Genomic DNA, 26,278 nt, shown 5'->3' on the forward strand with positions numbered 1-26,278 from the left:
GATGTTTCTCCTTTTCCCCCTAGACACCCTCCTCCCTATACGGCCCCCACCCCCAACATTGTTGTCTTTGTCCATTAGTTATGCATACATGCATATAAGTTCTTTCGTTTGTATCGTCTCTCCCCCCACCCCCTTCCTCTGATGTTTGTCAGTCTGAACCATACTCCTTTCTATGTCTGTGTCTGTTTTGTTCCTCAGCTTTTTTTTGTTCATTTTATTCCACAAATAAATGAGTTCATGTGGTATTTGTCTTTCTCTGATTGGCTTATTTTGCTTAGAATAATACTCTCCAGGTCCCTCCATGTCCTCTCAAAGGATACAAGATCTTTCTTTCTTACAGCTGCATAGTGTTCCATTCTGTATATGTACCATGGTTTTTTATCCACTCATCTATTTATGGACACTTGGGCTGTTTCCAGATCTTGGCAATTGTAAATAGTGCTGCATTATTTAAATGGAAAAATAAAAATGGAATTAAATGAAACACTAAAAAATATTCAGTTTACCCAAAAGAAGGCAGAAAAGGAGAAACAGTGGGTAAAGAAAAAAAAAATGGGACAAATAGAAAACAAAAAGTAAAATGGTAGCCCTAAATCTAACTATAGCAATTATTACATTAAAATAGGGAACCAAAACAAACACTAGTTACAAGACAGAGATCATGAGACTGGGTTAAAGAGGCACACTTTAAATATAGAGACTACAGACAGTTTCAGAGTAAAAGACTATAAACATGCATGCCATGTAAAAACTAAGCATAACAAAGCTGTGGTAATTATATTAACACCAGACAAAGTAAATGTCAAAACAAGGACTACCAGCTGAGATAAAGATGGACATTTCAGAAAGATGGCGGTGTAGGTAAACGCGGTATCACGTCCTCCCACAACCACATCAAACTTACAACTAAACTACAGAACAACCATCATTCAAAACCGCCAGAAATCAAGCTGAATGGAAGTCCTACAGCTATGGATTTAAAGCAGCAGCCACATCCAGACTGGTAGGAGGGGCGGAGGCGCAGGGGCTGGTCCCACACACAAGTGTGGTGGATAAAAATCAGGAGGATACCTCGACTGGGAAGGCCCTTCCTGAGGACTGAGGGGTCCCCGTCCCACACCAGGTGCCCCGCTCAGGGTTCCAGTGCCAGGAAGAGAATCCCCATAACTTCTCGCTGGAAAAATTAGCGGAACTGAGGCTCAGGGAAGCTGAAGCAGCTGGAGCCCCAGGCAGCTCCTTAAAGGGCCCGCGAGCAAACTTATCGAACTCTCTCCCTCTAAGCTTGGAGGGGAGGCAGCTCAAGGGATGCCAGAGACACACAGGGAAGAACTGAGCTGTTTGGCACAGGAGCCAGGGCTGGAGAGGGGGCTTTCTCCAGGACAAAGGTGCTGTCAGAGGTCTTTGTTCCTTTGGTGAGCCCTTCCCTGGGGCGGCAGACAGAAGCCATATCTGGGACTCCAGCAACCTGGCCCACACTGGTAGCCCCACCCTGGTGACTCCCTGAGGCCACGCCCCACCCAACTTTCAGGCTCACCCAAGCAGTTGCCACTTGCTTAACCATAGGATTGGCCTGTCTTAGATCCTGCTTCAGGTTTTTCCTAAACTCTTTCAAACGAGCAGCATCTGGTCTCAGCGAGCCCCATACCTCTCGCTAAGTAATACACTGAAACAAACACAGGGAGGCAGCCAAAATGAGGAGACAAAGAAACAGGTCCCAAATGAAAGAATAGAACAAAACCCCAAGAAAAGAACTAAGCGAAATGGAGATAAGCAACCTAACAGATGCTGAGTTCAAAATACTGCTTATAAGGATGCTCAGTGAACTTAGTGAGAACTTCAGTGAACTTAGTGAGGGCCTCAAGAGCATAAAAAAAGACCAGTCAGAAATCATGAATGCACAGTTAGAATTGAAGGAGGCACTAACTGAAATAAAGAATAATTTACACAGCTTCAATAATAGAATACGTTAATCCAAGGAGCAAACCATCAATTTGGAATATAAGGAAGCAAAAAATGCCCAATCAGAACAGCAAAAAGAAAAAAGAATCCCCCAAAATGAGGATAGTGTAAGGAGCCTCTGGGACAACTTCAAGCGTGCCAGTATTCGCATCTTGGGGGTGCCAGAAGGAGAAGAGCGAGAACAAGAAATCGAAAACCTGTTTGAAACAATAATGGCAGAAAACTTCCCTAACTTGGTGAAGGAAACAGATATACAAATCCGGGAGGCACAGAGAGTCCCAAACAAGATGAACCCCAAGAGGCCCACACTAAGACACATCATCATCAAAATGCAAAAGGTTCAAGACAAAGAGAGAATCTTAAAAGCAGCAAGAGAAAGGCAGATAGTTACCTACAAGGGAATTCCCATAAGGCTGTCAGCTGATTTCTAAAAAAAAACTTTGCAGGTCAGAAGGGAGTGGCAAGAAATATTCAGAGTGATGAAAACCAAGAACCTACAATCAAGATTACTCTATCCTGCAAAGCTGTCATTTAGAATCAATGGCCATATAAAGATTTTTCCAGACAAGAAAAAGTTAAAGGAGTTCATCACCACCAAACCGTTATTATATGAAATGATGAAGGGTCTTTTTGAAGAAAAAGATAAAATATACGAACAAACAAAATGGCAATGAATACATATCTATCAACAATGGAATCTACAAACAAAATGAACAGGCAGAACAGAAACATTCTCATAGATACAGAGAACATTTTGTTGGTTGCCAGTTGGGAGGGGGGTTGGGGGAATGGGTGAAAAAGGTGAAGAGATTAAGAAGTACAAATTCATTGCTAGACTGACAAACCTCAAAGGAAAAGGGGTTGGGGGGTGGGAAGAAATAAACCAAAGAACTTATATGCATAACCAATGGACACAGACAATAGTGTTGGAAAAGGCAGGAGGGAGGGCGGGAGTGGGGAGGAGGGGGTCAATGGGGGAAAAATGTGGAACATCTGTAATACATTTTACATCCAACAATAAAGATTTAAAAAAAAAAAGATGGACATTTCAAAAGTATTAAAATTTGTCAGTTCATCAGAAAGATATCACAGTCTTAGTGTGTATACATTTAGAGCTTCAAACTAAACTGACAGAACTAAAGGGAAAAATGGACACATCCCCCAGACAAAAAAAGAAAATCACTCAAGATATAGAATATCTCTATCAGCCCAGCCAGTGTGGTTCAGTAGTTGAACATTGACCCATGCACTAAGAGGTTGCCAGTTTGATTTCCCGGTCAGGGCACATGCCCAGGTTGTGGGCCCAAACCCCAGGGGAGGGGGCAGGAGGTAACCAATTGATGTTCTCTCTCATCGATGTTTCTCTCTCTCTCTCTCCCTCTCCCTTCCCCTCTCTCTAAAGTCAATACAGAAAAAATATTTTTAAAAAAAGAATATCTCTATCATAATATCAACAATATTGGCCCAATTAACACTTACAAACATTACATAAAAACTGCAGAATACACATTCTTTTCAAGTATGCACGAAATGTTCATCAAGATATATGCTGGGCCATAAAACAAATCTCAGTAAATTCCAAAGACTAAAATCGTATATTCTCTGACCTCAATAGAATTAAATTAGAACTCCAACAAAAATAAGATATCTTTTAATAAGATATCTTTTTATCCTTTATTGATTTTAGAGAGAGAGGAAGGAAGGGGAAAGAGAGATAGAAACATTGATGAGAGAGAACATCAATTGCCCACCTCCTGCACGCCCCACTCTGGAGATCAGGCTCACAACCTGGGCATGTGCCCTGACCAGGAATTGAACTGGCGACCTCTTAGCGCATGGGTCGACGCTCAACCGCTGAGCCCCACACTGGCTGGGAAAAAAATAACATATCTTCAAAAGTTCTAAAATATGTGAAAATTAAACAACACATTTCTTTAAAAAAAAAAAAAACCAAAGAAAAAAGTCACAAGAGAAAAAAGAAAACATTTTAAACTCAATCATAATGGAAGCACTACCTATCAAAATTTGTGCATTTCATCCCTGGCCGGTTTGGCTCAGCGGTTAGAGCATCGGCCTGTGGTCCAGAGAGATCTGGGTTTCGGTTCCCACTAAGGGCACGTACCTCGGTTACAATTTGTCCCCGTCCCTGGTTGGATCATGTGAAAGGCAGCCATTTGATGTATCCCTTTCACGTCGATGTTTCTCTCTCTCTCTCTCCCCTCTCCCTCCCACTATATCTGAACAAAAAATGGAAAATGTCCTTGGGTGAGGATAAAATAAAATTAAATTAAAAAAAAAAAATTCGTGCAATTCAGCTAAAGAAATGCTTGAGGAAATACTTATAATTTTAAATAACTACATTAAAATAGAAAAGTTTTAAATCAATTATCTAAGTTTCTACCTTAAAAGTGAGAAAAAGAAATTAAAATTAAACTCAAAGTTAGTAGAAGGAAATAATAAAGATCAAAGCAGATATCAATGAAATAGAAAACAAAGAATAGAAAAAAAAATCAACAAACCCAAAATTTGGTTCTTTGAAGAGTTATATGCCCCTAACAAGACTTGTCCAGAGAAAGTGAGAAACATAAATTATCAATATCAGTAGTGAAAGAGGGTACATTACTACAGATTATCTAGGCATTAAAAAATGTTAAGGGAACCCTGGCCAGTTTGGCTCAGCAGTTAGAGTGTCGGCCTACGGACCAGAGAGGCCCAGGTTCAGTTCCCACTAAGGGCACATATCTCGGTTGCAGTTTGTCCCAGCCCTAGTTGGGGTCGTGTGGGTGGCAACCACTCAATGTGTCTCTCTTATGATCAAAACAAAACAAAACAAAAAAACATGTTAAGGGAATATTAAGAACAATGTTTTGCCAATATATTAAAAAACAAAACAAAACAAAGAAACACTGATGAAATGAACAAACTCCTTGAAAAACACATTTTCCAAATTGGCATGATGAAAAAAAAATCTGAATAGTTCAATGTCTACTACAGAAATTAAATCTCTTATCAAACTTTCTTACAAACAAAACTCTAGGCTCAGATAAGTTTCACTGCTGAGTTCTAGCAAACATTTAAAGAAGAAATAGCACCAATCATATATATACACAAAGGAGGAGAAGTAAATATTTTCAAATCATTTTATAAGGCCAGCATAATCCATAAGACTCACACATTGCCATACTCCCTGTTGGAGGGCAGTACTCGTAGGAGTTGAGAACCAACACTCAAACCAATGCATTTAGAAAAAAAATTGGACTCTAACATAAGGAAGACCATAACAGGAAAACAGCACACTCTCCCTGAAACTACACATCTACTGTTTTCATCAATGACCTCCAAAAGGGGGTTGCACATCCCAGAAGATAAATACATCTTTCAAAGAAGAAAGAATGAAATTAATAATTACTAATATACACACATTTTTTTAATCCTCGCCCAAGGACATTTTTGTATATCTTCAGATAGAGCAGGAGGGAGAGAGGGAGGAATAGAGAGAAACATTGACGTGAGACACATCAACTGGTTGCCACCCACACAACCTCAACTGGGGCAGGGTACAAACTGCAATCGAGGTATGTGCCTTTAGCGGGAACCGAACCCAGATCTCTCTGGTCCGAGGGCCGACGCTCTAACCATGGAGCAAAAACCGGCCAGGGCAATAATTACTAATATTTAATATGTGGATTAACAAATGTACATCTATATAATATACATATACTGGGGGCTCAAATGTTTTTTTACTAATAAGGAAGTGCGATCAAAGCAAGCTCAGAGACCTGTGGTTTTTCAGGGACATCCAGACCTGATGCAGCCCTCCTCGGGGACTAACAGACAGCATGCTGGTTGGGTTTTCCTGCCAGCATTGCTCTGTGAGTACTCTACCTTCACAGTGTGGAAATCCAATTTGTGACAAAATCTGTTTCAAGGTCAATTTTTTGCTCTTTAGCCCATGCAGTTGGAGCCATTCCTCAGATGAGATGAGACTCTGCTCGGCCACATCTGTTTTGGTGTTGCTCAGTCCCTCTTGCCTCCGAAGCTGCCGCTCAGAGATGGCAGAAGATGAGCCTGATATCTCCATCTCTGAGTTATGATCTAAGCCACAGGTACCTCCTGTAAGGGCAATTGTCAAATTCAGAAAACTTGGAAACAATCTAATAGCAACAGAGGGTTGGTTTAATATAAATTATAGTATATCCATTAAGTGGATTCTATCTATAAGTTAAAAATTATAATACAGATGTATATTTGTTGGCAAAGAAGATATCCATATGTATTTCTAAAAGGTATCTATAAAATTCAAGATTCATAGGTAGATACCCATATACACACAGAAAAACCTTTACAGAGATAAATGCTAAGAGGTTTACAGTGGGAGCGTGTGGGACTTTTGCCTTTTCTATGTTGCTTGAATTTTTATATTATTTAAAGATTTCTAAAACAGAATTTATTTTTATAATCAGAAAAATACAAAGCTCTTCCATTTTAGAAAATAAACAATCACTCCTAAATCATTATACATCAGTATTTCAATTATAATCACCTGCTTCCAGAGACAATAAAGAGGATAAAACCCTTAGAGGAAACACACTTGTTCTGCACGTGGAGTGGTCAACTGGGAGCTAGCAAAGGGTAGGAACCAGACCTCGGCTCAGCCCAGCTAGAATACATGGTCTCACCTTCCAAATGTTTTCTTCTCTAGGATTTTAAAGTCGGACTGAAACATTCTGGCTTACATAGCCAGCTGTCCGCGACCAAGTGGACTCAAGGCAATATGCAACATATTAAATGTATCTAGACCAGCCTAAGTATAGCCAATGTACACAGGAGGAAAGGAGTGGCTAAACTGTAATGCAATCTTGACCCACTCACCACAACTTCAGGAAGAGCCTGACAACCTGAGGAAAGAATAGAAAGCTCTGCTTACTTCTGTAGTCGAACTATGCAATGCATATAAATGAGTTCCCTGTACCATAATGCTTTTTAACAATAGAAATGCTCCCTTTTCCGATTTTTTGAAAGTCTCACATGAAATTTCAATCACACAAATCAGTTGGATCAAAACTAGGGAGATTTTTGTGAAAAAAAGTTAGAAGTATCATTATTAGCAAACGATTATATATATCTTCTGGGTAGTATATATTTAATCCTTGTAATAATCTTATGAGGTAGGAAGCCCTACTATTATTCCCATTTTACAGAGGTATGACTGAGATTCCAAACACGTCATCTGGCTCTACGGTCTAGAACACAGAATGTTCTGTGGCCTTTATTATAATATAAAACAACTGCAGCATTTTTTTTTTTATTCTCACCTGAGGATATTTTTGCATCTATCTTCAGATAGAGTCAGAGGGAGAGAGAAACATTGACATGAGAGAGACACATTGAGTGGTTGCCACCCACATGACCCCAACCTGGGCCAGGGACAAACTGCAACCAAGGTACATGCCCTAAGTGGGAACCGAACCCCGGACTCTCCGGTCCACGGGCTGACATTCTAACCGCTGAGCCAAACTGGTAAGTTGTTTTTTATTTTATTATAATAAAAAACAACTCCATTTGTTGGCAAGGCCCTGGGATGAACTTTTTATATGTGCTATTTCATAAATTCTTTATGACCATATTAGTTACATACTGTTAACGCCCCATTTACATTTGAGGAATCAGAAGCTTCAAGAATTTAAAGAAGACATTCAAGACTCACAGCCAGAAAGTGGCAGAAGCAGGGGTCAAAGCCATTTCTTAACCACTCTGCTATTGCTGTAATTGACCAGCTCCAGCCTGGTCCTATGGGACAAGTCTACCAACAGAGTGCCTTCCAGTAGGAATGTTTTCTCTTAGGGCTCTTGGGTCCTCACTGAAGACAGAGCAGTAACCTTTATTCTCAGAGCTCAGGATCAATTAGCTTCCTGGTTTGTCATTTTCAAATTTTTAAATGTAATGATTTCCATTTTAAGATTTATGCGGGTTTATACTCTCCCGATATGTTGAATTCCAAAGGTACACAAACTCATATTATTGGTGAATATCTTGCCTTCTTTCTACCAAGGCTCAATTTGATGAGAATGTTATACAGTGATACCTCGGTTCTCGAACATAATTCGTTCCAGGAGGACGGTTGAGAACCGAATTGTTCGAGAACCGAAGCAATGAAACCCAATAGGAAAGCGTGACTCCACAAAGCGTGACTCTCTCTCTGCACTCACACTGATGACGCAAGCAAGGCACGCTGGGCCGAATGAACGCCATTCGGCTCAACTCGGCTCATCTCAGAAGTTCGAGTTCCAAATATTTGTTCGGATTCCGAGACAAAAGTTTCTCGAATCCCGATTTGGTCGAAAACCGAGGCGTTCGAGAACCGAGGTATCACTGTGATAGCATTTGGACAGCATCATATAGGAGTGGGAAAGTTGAGAATGAAAACTCTGTGTAGGTCCATTCCATTACATTAGGTGACTTCCCCTCTCTACAGTGGTAACACTACTTGGGCTCCCTAACTCCCAAGGCTACTGCAAGGGGCAAACGTGGCATGCAGAAGTTCTGCATGGATGAGCACTTGACATATTGGAAAGAGCTATGCACAAATAAATAACTTAAAATCATTGTCCTTTAGTAATTGTGCTTTGTTTCATATACCCACTTTTATTCCACGTATCTTTTTACCCCTAAGCCCTGGTCATATTGAGCTATGAAGTTTGGGTTCCTCCACCTTCTACTTTAGAACCACAGAACATGACAACAACAAGAAGCACCAACTATATGCCTCAACTTTCTTTTTTGAGATCTGTTAACATATACCGATATTTACATTTGGCCAATGGTTCTTATAGAAACAAAAGGAAGCTCAGAATAAATATTTTTACTACTTATTTCATCATTTCCAGATCATCTTTCTCTTCCCTAAAACACACTCACCCACCTCCTATATTCTTACTAGAGAGAGCTACATGCCCAAGAGTAAAAAGGGAATACAGCTACATAAACTATCCTAAGACTCCTAAACTGGATTTTGGAACCTTAAAAGAGGTTTCAGAAGAGTCATAAGTTTTATTTTTAAGCCAAAGTCACACGTTCTTGATTCCAAACCAAATCCTCCAGCTAAGGTGTGTGCCCAGTCCCTTTTGCACTCACATGACTGAAAAATATTAAAATAAAAAGTCTGGTTAAGCACTATTAGATCAGAGAACCTGTATGAGTCATTGTGATTCAGAGCTTGACTCAGGGTTTTTAAGCTTGAGAAGACCCACATCGTGGGAAATGAAAACAACTGGAAAATGGAACTTACCCAGAGAAAACAGGAAGGAAAGAGAGAAAAGGTATCTCCAACAGAAGAGATCCTTCTATTCAAATAAGATAAGAGCTACTGTGTCAGGGCAAGGAAGCCTGCCATAGCAATGCTACCAAGTGAACTGTCAAGCAACCCCTCCACACACAGCCCACCTGCTTTCCCACCGAAGGTGGTCTCCTGCGTGGAAACCTAGCCTTCAAGGCTAATTTCAAACAGTGACTCCTCCATGAAGCCTCTATAGACCCCACCACCACCAACAACAACCTTCACAGCCTCCCCCTAGAAAAGCCCCAGCCTTTGCTTTGACACTTCCTCAATGTGTTCTTCAGATTTGTCCTCTCTAGACTGAAAGAAGGATCAATGACTCCAGGGACAAACTGTATAAATGTCCTCAGCATGGTACATTAACTACAGCAGGCACTTTGCATGGGTGTTAAAGTTGAATAAACTGATCACTCAGATTTGCTGAGAATCCTGATTTTTCAAACAAGGCAAAGATTTGCATTTCTAACAAGGCTAAGATCAGGAAATAGATGTCAGTTTAAACAGAGATGTATTATTTTCTGGATATTACTATATTGCTGTTGTTATTATTCAGAATTTCTTCATCTGAGGTTATCACAAATTGGGGAAAGGAACCCAGAAGTAAGAAACAACAAATCTCAGTTGAGCACTGCCCTAGATGCTATCCCAAGGGCCAAAGCTTGGGGAAATAGGAAGGGATTTCCTAAACAGAAAGAGGAGGTAACGTGGGAAAAAGAAGAAGAAAGGAAGTCAAAATCTGATGAAAGCTGGGACGGAATGGCAGGGCGCTGGGAAAAACAGAAGGATTAATCTGGCACCAGTCCAAAGGCTCCAACCGAAGCAGCGAAGACTGGCTCCTAGGCCCCGGGGTCTGCCATGCTGGGCGGCCTAGAGGTGACGTTCTCCCGCTGACGGCAGTAGGTCCCGTGTGGTCAGAGGTTGAGGCTCAGGGCTCAGCTTAGCCTACTACTTCATCTTAAATATGTCCGATGCTTCTAAATGCTCTATTATCAACATCCTGGTCAGTTTCTGAACGAGAAGCCTGGGCTAGGTGGATATATCTTGTGACTTGTGTGTTTTGAATACGATTGTTCCAAGGAGAAAGCAGTCTGGGTGAGGCCCCACGGTGCCCTGCTGGAACACTGCCCCCGTCTCTGCCCTGCGGGGCGAGCTGGGCTGCGACCGTCCGCCCCAGGGACGAGGGCAGCGCCGGGGGACGGAAATGGACTGTCCCAGAGCTGAGAAAATAGGGCCGAGAAATGAAAATCTGAGGACAATGAGGTGCTTTAGAGGGAAGGTCATCGCCGAGGACAAACAAAACAGAAACAAGATGAAAGGAAAACTACCAAGTGGAAACTATAAATTTGTATGCCCCCATAACAAGCGCAAAAGAAAACGGGGCCCGTGTGGGCGAGGTGATTGTGGAACCACTCCGGTGTGGAAGGCGGGAGGGCGCCGGCGGCCGAGCCGGGGCAGGAAGCTGTGCGAAGCGCTCATCCAGACAGACGGCTCGGGTTCGCCTGTCCGGGTTATTCCGCGGAAGTAAACTCCCGGCTCTCGCATTACCGCCGCAGCCCTCGCAGCCCTCGCAGCCCTCGCAGCCCTGGCAGCCCTGGCAGCCCTCGCAGCCCTCGCAGCCCTCGCAGCCCTCGCAGCCCTCGCAGCCCTCGCAGCCCTGGCAGCCCTGGCAGCCCTCGCAGCCCTCGCAGCCCTCGCAGCCCTCGCAGCCCTCGCAGCCCTCGCAGCCCTCGCAGCCCTGGCAGCCCTCGCAGCCCTCGCAGCCCTCGCAGCCCTCGCAGCCCTCGCAGCCCTCGCAGCCCTCGCAGCCCTCGTAGCCCTCGCAGCTCGAGGGGCTCCCTCCGCCGAGCGCCGCCTGCCGGCGAGACGCGCGCAGGGCCCAGGAATGGGCCGGCGGGCGACCTGGCTGCCCGCCGGGACCAGGGACCGCCAGGTGAGTCGGGGCGAGGCGCTGAGCTTTGCCGGCCGTTTCCGCACCTGTAAGGTGGGGCAGTCCCGCCGGGAAACTGCATTTCCAAGACTTTCCTCAGCACCTGAGGGTCTAACGAGCAGGGACCGCATCCCGCACTTACTAGGTTCTGTCAGGTGACAGGCGGTCCGGCTTCAGCAGCCGCCCTCCCGTCCTCCGCGGGCCTTCAGACCCGGGGGGCGGGGGAAAAGGAAGCCTCCCGCGGGAACGCTTCACGCCCCACGCCCCACGCCCCACGCCCCACGCCCCACGCCAAGTACTCCAGTCGTTCGGTTTCCCTTGTGACCCGAGTAGCCGCGCGGCCAGTTGACAACCGCGGCGCCTTGGTTGCTTAGCGCCAATCACCGCGGCTCCCGGTGCACGCCCTGCGGGGGCGGGGCCAGGGGCCGAGCTCAGAGGCGGGGGCGCCGGGCGGGGCCGGGCGGGGGCGGGGCTCCACGGAGTTCTGGGCCAGGTGCCTCCACCTGCACCCGAAGCGAGGCCCTCACGCCAGCGGACGGGGCGAGTGAGACTGTCCCCTGTGCCTCCTGTCACCGGGAAACTCAACAACGGTGGCGAACATTAAGTAATTAATTTAACAAACAAACGAATACACAGACGAAGCCGGGTAAGGGGCACGGGTGCGAGCCAATCGTGGAGGAAGGCACGAAATAAGCCAGTCAGAGAAAGACAAATATCACATGATCTCACTGGCATGTGGGATCTAATGAACAAAACAAACTGACGAACAAAATAGAAACACAGGCATGGATACATGGAACAGACTGACAGCTGTCAGTGGGAAGGGAGATTGGGGGACTGGATGAAAGAAGGTGAAGGGGTTACTCAAATAACATATGCATAACCCATAGACACGGACAACAGTGTGACAATGGCCAGAGGGAAAGTGGGTGGGTACTGGGTGGAGGTGGGCAAAGGCAGGGATGGGGTGAGATGGGGACATCTGTAATAGTGTCAATAAAAATAAAGTTAAAAAAATAAAGGCGGCGAGGCCAGCATATTGTAGGAAACATTTACCATTAACTTCTGTGCTCACTTTTCAGCGTGCAGAACACTTATTTTGTTTAATTTTCGCGTCAAGGCTGTAAAGACAGATTTTCTTCATTTTGCAGTTACGGGAAAGAAGCCTAAAGAGCGGGTGCAGGTTTGGGTTGCTCAGCCTGAAGGAGGGTGGAGCCTAATTAGACACAGCAGGCACCTTGAGCTGCAGTTTTGGAAACTGGCAATTTTGGAGGCAGGGGTTGCAGTTACCAAAAATGCTCTTATCCATTAAATATGAGAATTCCAATAGGCATTTTTTTCTTTATTAAGCTTTATTTATAACCCCTATTTTAGTTTTTCTTTATCAAATAAGCAAAGAGCTCAAAATATATGCCTATGATTTTTCAGTCACTCAGAAACAAAATATGCTTAACAAAAGCTTCTTTAAATTCTTAAGAAAAGCCCTGGCCACTTTTACGCAGTGGTTAGAGCCTCTGCCTGTACGCCAAAGGCTCACAGATTCAATACCCTGTCAAGGGCACAAAGGACAGGCAGTACCTGGGTAGTACCTGGGTTACAGGTCCCATCCCCTGTGCAGGAGGCAACCAATATCTATGTGTCTCTCTCACATCATGTCTCTCATTCTTTGCCCCTCCCTCTCTCTGTTCCACTCTTTCTAAAAATCAATGGAAAAAATATCCTCCGATGAAGATTAACAACAACAACAAAAATCTTTAAGAAAAGATCCCACAGGCAAGTATTGTTTTTAGTGTATTGGGATATTAAACTGTATTACATTTTAAAATTCAAGAAGTGACCAGATTATTTCTAGGGTTTTGAATCAAAGATCTAACAAAACATGGTTAATATTGGAACTGAATTATTCTATTCTCAACAGGGGTTTAGTATTCCTTCATTCTTTTAACACCTTTATAACTAAAAAGTACGAAAAGCTTGTAGCTCATATCACAGATCATTCCATAAATTTATTTTATTGTGTACCATTGGCCCTGTAAATGACACCTCTCAACCTTATCACCAAAAGAAAAACTGAAACCAAACAAAAATTCAACATTACTAAAGATTCAGTTCAGAAGGGAGGTAATACATCAGCCATGACCATATTTGCCAGGGCCACATTAATTCCTGCTGTCCACACCCTGACAGACTAATATTTCTGTGTCACATTGGTGACATAGAGTACACAGCCAAACCCATGGCCTCTGCAGTCATACCAGCCACTCCTGTCCCCACCTTTGCCCCATGCATTCTCCTTTCCCTGGGACACTTGCCACTTACATGCAAGTAACTGCAGATGACTCTATGTTTCTGTCAATTATGTTTGTGTGACTATAAGCATACGTTCCTATGAAAATATTAGACACTACTTAAATAGACAGATAATTGAGCAGAAGTCTAGGTCATTTTGAAGTATTGCAGAGCTGATATGGTCTTGAGTTCAGCTAGCTACAGGATGGTTCACCTCATTTTTGTTTGTTAAGTGGTTTGGAATAATTTTATCATAGTTGAGGCATACCACTGTACTGAACTGTAACCAATTTGTTTTGAATTTACATTTTACAGATAATTTGGATTCTACCCTTCAACCTCAGTAATTGGTATTTATTATATCAGACCCATCCTTAAAGTAACGTCTAATCTGAGTTTACCATTCAGGGCCCAGATTATACTTTCAGTCTCTTTGCCCACTGCCCACAACTCAAACCCTCCACCAGAGTGACTAATGTGGTCCATGCCTCTGATCGCAGTTGCCTTTACTCAGACTGATACCATTGTAAATAACCCTGTTATTAATCAACTGGAATGGAGCAAAGGGAAGGCCAAATAGATTCATGCCCAGTAAAGTCTGGGTGAAATAGGGAAAGTGCTTGCCTATCAGTCACACCTGGGAACAGGTCATTGGCCAGAGTAGGCGTGGCCACTGCAATCTCAGGAAGATTTCAAATATTTAAACTCCTAAACAAAAGAGTTCACTCTTGCCCTGCCCAATTTGGCTCAGCAATTAGAGCATTGACCTGCATACTGAAAGGTCGAGGGTTAGATTTCTGGTCAAGGGCATGTACCTGGGTTGCAGGTTCAATACCTGTCCCCAGTTGGGTTTGTACAGGAGACAACCAATTGATGTGTCTCTCTCACATCGATGTTTCTCTCTCTCTCTTCCTCCCTTCCACTCTCTCTAAAAATCAATGGAAAAATATTCTCGGATGAGGATTAACACACACAAAAAGAGTTCCCTCTTGCACACTGGACTCCTGGCTATCTTGTTGCAGGGGATGCACTCCTCCGCATTCAACCACATGACTCAAGGCCATGAGGACCCCACACAATGGACTAGTGGACTGGAACTAGTCTGATGCTGTGTGGGACCCGGCTCCACCAGGGAACAGGAACTCTGGACACTGGCTGCTTCTATTCTAGCTCTGCTGAATCTCCAGCTGCACCTCTTCCAGGACTGGCTTAAGGGAAATGGGACTTTGCAAACTGAGGGATATAACTCCACACAAATAAAGCTTTCTATCATATCATATCCTTTGGAAATGCTTACTCCACTCCCATTAGCAACAGAGAAAGGCCATCTGTCCATTGCTCTGATAACAAAACCACCCCTTTCACCTGGATTGCCACAATTTGGGAGTCACAGCCCCTAGGTCTTTCAGGGTCTGCTCAAGCTCTTCTCTCTTCACAAAGCCTTTCATGGACACTCTAGTCCCAAAATTTCTCTCCCCGTCCATATTCAGGATCAGTTGTCTGTACTACACTCTTGGCAAACATGTACTGCCTTGTGACAACCCTTACATTGTTTTTTGAACTTTGGGCTATTTACTTTTCAGATTGAATGCTTTTTCTTTTTCTTTTTCTTTAAATAAGTCTCTTACTGGCACTACTTGGCCTTATGGCCAAGATTAGAATCTTGAGGGGTGGGGGACAGGAAGGGTGATAAATGAAAAAAAAGAAGGAAAAGCAATTTCCCTAAGCCCACAAAAGCTGAAACCAGAGAACAGTAGAATGTTCATTCAAGGGTGTATATGTGTGACAAGAAGTCTGAAAAGGAATTAACACAAAAGCACTCCTGAAGAGGATGAAGAGAACAAGGGAAAAGAGAAAATAGAGCAACAAAATCAGGCAGCAACAGCTGGTGAACCTTGGTTGGCACTGTTGGTCCAGGGTGTTTGGCTGCCAGGGGCTGACTGAGAGAGGGGGGTGGGAGTGGGGGAAAGCAAGGTCTAAACAAACACTTGTATATATTGTCATGGTCTTTAGTTCAGTGTTTATTTATTTAGGGGGTTGAATGCAGCCCTGTGGCTCTCAATCTTTTGTGAGGAACAGAGTTTTAGGTATAACTGTTCACCCTTGACAATTCAGTAATGATCAATACTTAAAAGTAATAGCTAAAATTTATTCAATGCTAGCAATATTCTAAGCCCTTTGAATATATCAGTTCATCCAATCCTTATGAAAGCTCCTTGAAGGAAATACTACAATTATTCCCATTTTATAGATAAACTGAAACACAAGAGTAAGCAACTTCTCCAAGGCCACTCAGCTAGTAAATGCTGGCTCCAGAATTTGGATGTAGACAGCCTGACTCAACACCCTACCCTCTTAATTATATGCTCTGTTGATCAACTCTTGGCTTTAGTTTTCTCCAAAAGAACTGTTTTTTTTATCTCAGTTGTACCGTGTTCATTTAAAACAGGATATTAATGCCTCAGTGAAAACCTTGCTGCATTTGAAACCTCACATTTCAATTTTAAATGGCATGAAGCAGGTCTATTTTCTAATTACCCTTCTCTCCCACTTCCTGTTAACCAACACCTTTCAATGTGGTATTGCTTCTAAGTGAACTGGATGCCTTAACATCTACTATCATATCCCAATAGCTAAATTAAGAAGAATTGAACAAAAATATTTTATTTAAACAAAAAGTCCTAAACATTTGGAAATTTAAAATCACTTCTCAAAATAGATATTTATACTAAAAGTTGCCAAAAACAATACTCCTTGGATGAGATTTTGGTGATATGGAAGTGATATTCAGGAATGGGCCTGACTCTTGCCTTGGCCTCATTATCCTCTCCCTGTGGTTCCTGAAGAGAGGAGCATACACCTGACAATGGCAGTGGGCAGTGAGGCATTTCCTTATTTTAGGTTCTTCTAACCCTAGTGCAGGGTGATCTGGCAACCCTATAGGGGCACAGGGCTTAGACACAAAGGCCTCTCTCTCTTCTTCTAAGCTCAGAAAATTTCTACCAACTCCTTACCAAGCCTGAAGGAGCACATGTGTGGCACTGCTCAGGTGGGAAGAAGAGAGAGAAGATGGTCTGCCCACCAGAAGAGGTATGCTCTGGTTTGGCTGCCCTCTTTTTCTCTTTGAGAAAGACCTAAGCACCACAGAAAGAACCACACCCAGGTGGATGTCTTCACACTCCTAAACTCATCACAATCAACATCCTGGAATTTGAACCAATTAGGTCAGTATTCCCACTTCTTAAGGAGTGAAGAAGAGAGAGAAAAGATGATAACATTAGAAGAATTAGGACATTCTCATTGATGAATCTAATTATAAAAATCCTAGGGAAAATACCAGTAAATTGAAATTAATAGAATATATTTTAAAGCATTGATTTAAAATTTATAAAACACTTTCTGCCAAGCAATTCCACTTCCAGGTTACCTTGACGATACACAAGAGTGTTTTTGTAATAGCAAAACAATGCAAATCATCTAACTATTCATTAGTAAGGGAGTGGTTGAGCCCTGGCCGGTTTGGCTCAGCGGTTAGAGCGTTGGCCTGCGGTCCTGAGAGACCCGGGTTCGGTTCCCGCTAAGGGCACATACCTCGGTTGCAGTTTGTCCCCGGCCCTGGTTGGGTTGTGCGGGTGGCAACTACTCGATGTGTCCCTTTCACATCGATGTTTCTCTCTCTCTCTCTTTCCCTCCCACTCTATCTGAACAAAATATCAAAAAAAATATCCTTGGTGAGGATAAAAAAAAAAAATAGTAAAAAAAAAAAAAAAAGTAAGGGAGTGGTTGAAATTATGGTATTATCATTGTGATATGATAGCAATTTAAACAAATAGTTTATTTGTTATATTCCAGGAATATCTCCAAGATATATTGTTGAGTTTTGCAAAATCAAGTTGTAGAACACACACATGCAATATAGTGCATTTTATGTTAAAACACACACAATTATATTGATGCATTCATATATTTGCTTCCACTCAGAGCCCAGAGCAAGTCACATGACCCCACCTAATGACTATGAGATGGGAAAATATGGAGAGCACAGAATAATCCCTGAACAGTGGGCATTCCTCTCCGCCATATAAGCCAAGGCTTTGACTTTTGAAGAAAGAGTTGCATGCACACTCTGCTTTCCATCATGCTATATACATTACCTGAAGAAATGGAGTAGAGAACAGGTTGCCTGGTAGAATGTAGTGGCAAGGGCATGTGAAATCTACAGAAAGTTAGAAACACACACACACACACACACACACACACACACACACGGTTCAGCTTCATCTGAAACTATATACTAAGATGTTCTTACTCAAATAGAAATGCTGTCACAAAGACATGGTTTATAATATTATATGACACATGTTTTTATAAAATGTTAATATAATAATAATCATTTGAAGACTATCTTATAATCAAAGAATGACCAGGTTCTTGAATCATTAACCAATAGTAGAAGGAGAATTGTTGATTTTTACAAGTTTTAAGATTTTAACTTCTGAATCTCTTCATGTACTGCATTCAGACTATGAAATGCAAAAATAACATTTACTTAAATACATTTCACATCTAAAGTTTAAGTAGTTTCAGTTATTTGTAATAAACATACTTATAAGAGAATTTATACATTTAAATATTTTCCTAAACTAGAATACTCTGGGAAGAAAATTTCCCAAGCATTCTACATTATAAAATATGTATTTACAAACAATAATAGTAAATTCACAAATGTCTCTATTTTAAATTTCCATGGCCTTGATAAATATAAAATCAAGAAATGGCAAAATATCTAGAAATAAGTGTACAGCTGCAAAAGGGATGTTATAAAGAAAAAGCACTAGAAAATAAATACAAACGCAACAATTGTAAATCCAATAATGGTTGTTCACACAAACAATAGAAATATTCACTATAAACCCCACAAAATTGTACTATTATAGAACTTTAAAAAATAGCTTTCCATCATTAATCATTGTTTTCTGTTGATTAACTTCTATGATTCAGTGGAATTGTGTATATTCATCTTACACTAGTAAATAATGAATAACAGCTGTAATTTACAAAAGAATTAAGTGAATCTGAAAAGCTTGCATAGGTATTCATAGTCAGTGTTTAACGCCTGTCACCAAGTGGTTAGAAGATCTCTGTCAGTTCCCTTCTTCAACAACATATGGAGCAATATGTTGGAATTTTAGCTTTGATGGTTATAAAGCTTCCACTTATAAGCAGGTGTTTCAGGTGGTTATTTAGAGAAGGACCCAACAGCAACACTTAATTGTACCAGAGTATTCAATCCTTTTTCCAACACTTCATCATCGGAATGGACCAGCTGCCTTTAGCCCAGAAATCAGGCAGGGAAGCAAAGGCACAGTTTTTTCAGGAGCACCTTGGACCAAAAGCAATTCTCTAAAACCTTCCTTTGACCCAAAGGTATATGGATGTTTAATCTCTCTCAGACACTCAGCTAAATTAATAAGAAGAGGATCAAATGGCAGATTTTCAGGTCATTCCCACTGTAATCTATTACTGAACCATGGACCAATCTACAAGGAATGCCTCCTTTAGAGTAAAGAACTGCAAATGCAGAAGGAGCTTGTGACTGTTCACCGAACAGGTTCATTGTTTTACGGTTAAGTTTATCACTTGGTTGAAGATGAACTATTCTTACAGACTCTGGAGAACTGGTTGGCAATGAGGATTTGCTTCCTTGAACTGTAGTTGTATGTTTTATTTGTGCACTTGATGATGTCCTTTGATCATAATTACCGCCATTCTGTTTCTCAGCTGTACACCTCCACGCCCCTCAGACTTATGTGTTGCTTCCCCTTCACTCCTCACACCAGATGCCACCCTAGCTGGATGGGGCTTTTGTGGGGGGCCGGCTCCCCCAACAGCTTCCAGGGGCCAGACTCAGGAAAATAAGGCTTTGCGCTCCTCGGACCTGGCAGCGCCTGAGAACTGTTGACTTTAAACTGTAGTAAAGGTTTAAGCAAAATTCCCAGAAAGTCATTATCTAAATGCCACTTTTGTCTTTTGAAGTCCTCTTTAATTGACAGGATGGTTTTAAAAGAGTATATACTCAGGTTTCTCTCCTCATGGCGAACTTCTCCAACTTCACGATGAATACCAGCTCCCATCCCTTGTAAAGCTGCAAGTCTTTAAGATCCCTGTGCCCTTGGACCTACCCAAGATGCTGGTCCAGAGGGCTAGAGAAAAGTGAGCATCAATGGCAGCCATTCTGGGGCAGAATCCTACCCCTACCCAACCCAAACTTGACTTTTAAAAAAATCCTCACCTGAGGATATGTTATTATTGATTTTAGAGAGAGGAAGGGAGAGGGAGAGAGAGCAAGAGAAACATCAATGTGAGAGGGAAACATTGACTGGTTGACTCCCCCAAGCACCCAACGGGGGATAAAATCCACAACCTGGGTATGTGCCCTGACCAGGAATGGAGCCCTCTACCCTCCAATACACGGATGAGCTCCAACCAACGGAGTCACACTGGTCAGAGCCAGCTTTGACTTTTAAAACTGTATAATGGGAGTAAAATTTAAACCTGAGTAGAAAGAGGCCTTTGTATTTACTCCTCTTGGAATGTTCTCTCCCACCCCGAGAACATTGATGCAACTCATACTCTCACCACCTTCAATCTTTGCTCAAACGTCACCATCTCACTGAGGCTTTGCTTGACCAGGGACAACCTGAAACACATGGACAACTTGCTTGTTCTCCTAACTCTGCCCATCTTCTCTGCTTGACGCTTCTTCATAGCACACATAGCCGCCTAACTTCTTAACATTAATTTTGCATATTATCTTTCTCTCTTCTATAGGTTGTGAGCTCTTGAAGTGCACAGATCTTGTCTCTTCAATGCATATTTGCAGGGCTTAGAACAGTGCCTGGCAAGCAATAGGTCCTCCATGCATCTTTGTAGAATGAAGAAAATGTGAGAAACCTAAATCCAATTGCTTTCTTTTTAAAGTCTATTTCAGTAGGGTAACCACTTCATCAGACTAATTAAGCTAATTAATTACCTTTACTGGATAACTCACATTGAAAGACATATCTTCCTCTTGATAAGTAGAAACAGAGGATCAACTGTGGCCATCCAGTAGAAACTAGATCAGTTACAATACTAGCTGCTATAACAAGCAAACTCAGAAATATACACTGTGCCAAACACAGTAGAAGCTAATATCTTGATCACATAAAGTCCAAAAGTGATATTCCTGATCAGCAGGTCCTCCAAGCAGTGATCTAGGGACCCAGACTCCTTATGTCTCTGACTCCACCATCTTTATCACTGACTTTCAAGCTGCTTGTCTGTTCAAATCAGCAGAAGGCGAAAGCAAGCTGAAGGCTGAAGGGTGTTTGCGTTGGGGTGGGTGGGGAGGATTTCTATGGGTCAGACCTAGAAAAGGCATTTATCTCTTTCACTTAAATTCCACTGGCTAGTATTCAGTCCCATGACCACACTAACTACACTGGAAACTAGAATATGAGTTCTAACTGTGTGCCCAGGAAGGAGAAAGAAGTTTGGAGGAAAATCAGCCAATCTCTGCCACACACTCTCTTCACTAGCCTTCCATTCACATATTCTAGAGGTTAACTGGCTTGCAGCACACAGCCCGACTACAGCACTTCAGCTCCCAGGACTAGGAAGGCAGAGATTCCACGCTCTTTTACAACCAATTGAGCTGTGCATTTATCATATCAGATATGTTTGTGCTCAAATATACTTATGCTGGTTACTCATCACATAATTTAATTAAATGTTATACTAAATGGATGTGAGACTTTAAATAACATTCCTATTGAATTATGGGTGGGTGAAATCTCAGTAAATGATTGGGGGAAGGGACAAACAGGTAGACCAATCTAGAAGTATTTAGCTCTCTAATGCGTGTATGTTTATACTCTACCTTCACTTTATAGACAGTGAAACTGGAAATCTTTGTTGGCCTTGATATGAGTGCAATTTTTGAAAGAAAGAGAAGCAACTCTCAACAGTGGACAAATATTAAAAAAAAAAAAAAAAAACCTTGACCCTGTTAAAAGATAAGTTTCAGAAAAAGATAAAATCATGACTCTCATTCAGACATAAAAATGAACTCAAGTTAAAATCCTATTAAACTCATCAAACGAATGAACCAGGCAGATGTTATAACTGCTTCAAAGGAAAAACAGGAAAAAAAGTTATATGGGGTAATGTTGCATTGAATGTGCAAATGGACACAGACTGGCTTTTCCACAAGGGAGAAGGAAGCCCATCTCTACCAGGCAGAATGTAATTTGCATGTCTATCATTTACCCACACTATACAGATTTATAAAATAGCTTCCATAGAATCGATCTAATAAGGCAGAAGGGTACCCTATAAATAATGCATCATTTTCCATTGAAGTACAACATTTCTTTTCTACAACCATCCACCCGGAGAAGAATGTACCTGCCAAACAGGACTCCTTATGGTTAATTGGGCTCAAATTCATATGCAGAGTCTAGCAGCCATTGTTTACAAAGGCCTCTCATGCATGCTGTATTTCAGGGTGGAACTGCAGACTGGGTTGTCTAGTCTCCTGCACTGTGTTCCTGCTGTCTGATTGAACCCTTGTAAGAGAGCTCTAAGGATGGAAATTGGGCCATTAGGACTGAGATTTTTCCCTGTCTAAATCAGAGCTGCGCAGCTATATCCTCAACTGCCTCTTTAAAGACCAATCAGAGTAGTTCCATTCCAATCAGAATGGTGCTATTTGGACCAATCAAACTGACCATTTGGAGTCCTCATTTGCATATCAATGGGCCAATCAGGGACCAGGGTTGTCACATCTCTATATAAGCCAGCCTCAATGGAGTGCACTTCCACTTTCCATCAAGACTGTTTCTACCAAGGCTGGGAAGCTGAAGACCCAACACCAGAACTGTAGCTTCAGATGTAACACCCACCTCACACCTGAGACATCTCACAGCCCTGTCATACCACAATTGAGCTGTTTTCACTAAATAAAATCTTCCCCCAATTCACCACACCCCAAATTGGGGATTCCTGGTAGCACTGAATTGGTGGTAAAGACCTTCAGTTGAGACAAACCCTATAACAAAAAACTGAAAAATGAATACCTTTACATGAACCAAATTAAAATGAGGTATGCAAAATCTATTATTTTATTACTGGTTCCTACATTTTCAGTTGACTAGTTAACAATTAGCCCTAATAGCTTGAATAAGAGAGATTCAGCTATAATACATTTTCTTTCACCAGTCAAAAGGAATAGTTAAAGAAAAGGTTTGATGTTCCCTAGTAAAAAAAACAAACAGCCCTGGCCGGTTTGCTCAGTGATTAGAGCGTCTGCCTGCGGTCCAGAGAGACCCAGGTTTGGTTCCCGCTAAGGGCATGTACCTCGGTTGCAGTTTGTCCCGGCCCTGGTTGGGTCGTGCGGGTGGCAGCCACTCGATGTGTCCCTTTCACATCGATGTTTCTCTCTCTCCCTCCCACTCTAGCTGAACAAAAAAATGGAAAAATGTCCTCGGGTGAGGATAAAAATAAATAAATAAATAAATAATAAATAAATGTATGTCTCCCATTGCACTGGGAAACAGGTTGAAATCTGTCCCTTTACTAGGAGATTCTAGTTGTTTCCTCTAGACTTACCAACAAGAACTTTTAAAAAAGAAACATAAATAAAATAAAAGTAAAAGGTTTTTTCAAAGTTTACATAGTTGACTTTATAAACTTTTGCTTATTATATCTTGTTCTTGACAGAGCAGAACCGTAATTTCTCTGGGCTGGGTCCATTGTGAAGACAGATGCATTGGGGGTGTATGTTGGGCAAGTTAATGTTAAACTATCATTTTTTAACTATTGAAACTTTCTTCGTCTGTGTCTGAAGGATCATCATAAAATTTTTAACAAGAAGAAGTGCTTTTTATATCTTCAGGGAAAGACAAACCCAAGAGTTTCCTTCTGCATATAATAGTAAAAAATCTAGTTTCCAGTGAAGAAAAGGCCTGTGATTGCTTCTCTTCTTTTTGCAAACAATTTCAAAGTCAGATATGAGGAGACTTCTTTACAGATGCATAAGCCTAAACCTAGACCAGGGCCAAGAGTGTAATAATGATCCCCAGATACTATTGCTATCACTGGGCACTCAGTGTTCCTGGTCTTCGTGGACATTTTTATGGCCAGGCATGTGGATTTGTCACCACAACGGCTATCTCCAAACATTCATTTTGACTTGAAATGTTAATCTTCTGAGTCACAAGTTGGACTCCCATAAAAATCTGCTCTATCTGCCCTTCTCTGCCTGGCTGTCCCTTGCTCTGGAAGCATCCTTCTTTGTTCCTGCTGTGGAGACTCACAGTTAGGGATGGGAAAGATTTCTTGGCAGATTGAACAAGCTGTTGTTCTGTTGCCTCATTAGGATAATAATAAACAAGAACACAGTTGTCTAGTGACCATTATCTTTTTAAAATAGACCTCTCTGAGGAACAGAGGATTATTTTGAGAAAGTAGTCTTTTGTAATGTGTTAAAAGGCATTGTCCAACAGTCACTTGTAAAGTGTATTTTATCTGATGTTTTTCAGCTGGTATGGTGCCCTACAGCTTGTTTATTCCAGTGGTACAAAGTGAACTCTTTTGTCTCACTACAGTAGGACTCATAGAGGGTGCAGCTTACTGAAAATGGAGGCCATTTTTGTGATCTTGTTTTTATATTTAAGACCCATAATCACAATTCTTCCTTTTATGAAAGAGAATAAACAAACCCTTTATCCTCCACAAGATTTGTAGTTATGGGTGAAATATACTGTCCTATCTTTCAAAAGCAACTTATATGAGAAATCAGAAACCCAACTCATTCTGAGATTAAATTTCACTTAAGTAAATCTTTTATGAGGTTTAATTTAACTTAAAATGTGCACTTTTTTGTTGCAGATATGGTCTAATAGTTAAATTTACATAACTAGGCACTGCACTCTAGGATAGAAGAATCAAATCAAACAGTCTTTTCCTTTAGAAAACTTGCACCTAAATTACAATGTCATCAATAAATAAAAATTATATATCAAACCAAGGTTTATAATGGTGGAAAACTGAAATCAACCTGAGTTTTGAACGAGAGAATTTGGTTAAATAAATTGTGCTATGTACAAACAAGCCATTAAAAATGATGTACACAGACATATTTAATGACTTGGAAAAGTTGAAAAACTATAAGTGAAAACAAAAAGACCCCAATGTAATATATTGTATAAATAGTATCAAGGCCCTAAAAGGAAATATAAATAATTATAGGTTATCTCCAAATGGTATGATAATAGGCGATTTTTACTTTTTTCTTTTCCTTTTTGTAGTTACTAGGTGTTATATAATAAATATCTTTTTATTTTATTATTTATTTTTTATCCTCACCTGAAGACATTTTTCCATTTTTTGTTCAGATAGAGTGGGAGGGAGAGAGAGAAAGAGAGAAACATCGACGTGAAAGGGACACATCGAGTGGTTGCCACCCGCATGACCCAACCAGGGCCGGGGACAAACTGCAACCGAGGTACGTGCCCTTAGCGGGAACCGAACCCGGGTCTCTCTGGACCGCAGGCCGATGCTCTAACCACTGAGCAAAACCGGCCAGGGCAATATCCTTTTATGTTATAATTTGAAAAATAATTATTTCCCCTTAAGTGAAAGAAAATACATCCTTAATGTTAGTTACTATGTGAAAATCTGACACTAATTCTTTCTTTAAGAATATGTAATTGCTCCTCTGTGCAGAAGCCATCTCTGAAAGGAGACTCAAGATTGCAATATTTGTTACCTCCAGGGAGGAGAAATTAGAAGATTTTTCAGTAAATATTGTTTTATGTTTTCTGAATTTTATACCATGCAAATGTGTAGCTTATTCAAACATTAATTTAAAGCTTGAAAATTAAAAATTTAATCAGTATTAACTGAAAGTCGTCTTTAGCAGCCTTAATCAAGTCCTTGCCTTAATATCATTGGCAAGCCTTTGATGCCTGAGACCTCAACCAACATATCTGATAAGGGCTTTTCCCAATTCACAATGTATGAGAGGACTGCACTTACCTAAAGCAAGGTCATGGCTAATCTTTTAGGAGCCTGACTATTGAATCTAATGTGGTATGTGGTCTAAAGTTAATAAAACAATCTGTCAGTTAATTCTCCTTGCCATATAGCTGTTGATTCACTGGGTTAGAGAAAAGAAGGAATAAAGGAGAGTGTCATTGATTTAATTGACTGGGTAAAATGACCTCAATGATCAAAATTGAGCATAGCCTTCACACCATTACTTTAATGGCCATACCAGATCTCCCCACATGTTAGCTTTCTCCATCAGTCTTGGAATGCCCTCAACACACCCCATTTACTGACCACACTTTTGGAGGTATGTCACTGCAGGGTTTGCTCTGTTCTGTTCTGTTCTGTTCTGTCCTCATTCAGCTGCCCCTCCCATGAAGTTTGCTCTCACCACCTCACTCTTGGGCCACTCAGCCTGCTTGGCACTCCTGTAGCATTTAGACTCGGGGCCACACTCTTTGGCAATACTATACTCCTTGTAGGTTCACTGTGTAGTCAGTTGCAGTTTTGTCTCTCCAACTAGATTCTCAGCTTCTCAAAAGCAGGAACATAAACTTCAGTGTGTCCCCTACTGAACTAAACACAAATTAGATATACACTATTGCTTATTTGACTTACTATAGTAACATAGAATTGCAATTATACACAAACACTCATTGAAGGAATAGTGATCC

The 26,278-nt window shown here is 41.5% G+C and overlaps 1 protein-coding gene and 1 pseudogene across 1 annotated transcript in view; both read right to left on the reverse strand.

Moving 5' to 3' along the window:
- Nucleotides 1-6,040, reverse strand: part of VWA3B (von Willebrand factor A domain containing 3B) — a 219,622-nt gene extending 213,582 nt beyond the window's left edge. Inside the window, exon 1 of the mRNA XM_036263356.1 lies at nt 5,845-6,040. Within this exon, the coding sequence (XP_036119249.1) occupies nt 5,845-6,040 (196 nt within the window). The remainder of the gene's footprint in view (nt 1-5,844) is intronic.
- Nucleotides 6,041-18,668: 12,628 nt separating this feature from the next.
- Nucleotides 18,669-19,645, reverse strand: LOC118630597 (annotated as a pseudogene).
- Nucleotides 19,646-26,278: the final 6,633 nt, after the last annotated feature.

The sequence above is a fragment of the Molossus molossus genome, unplaced genomic scaffold, assembly GCF_014108415.1.
Source record: "Molossus molossus isolate mMolMol1 unplaced genomic scaffold, mMolMol1.p scaffold_m16_p_15, whole genome shotgun sequence".
NCBI lineage: Eukaryota > Metazoa > Chordata > Mammalia > Chiroptera > Molossidae > Molossus > Molossus molossus.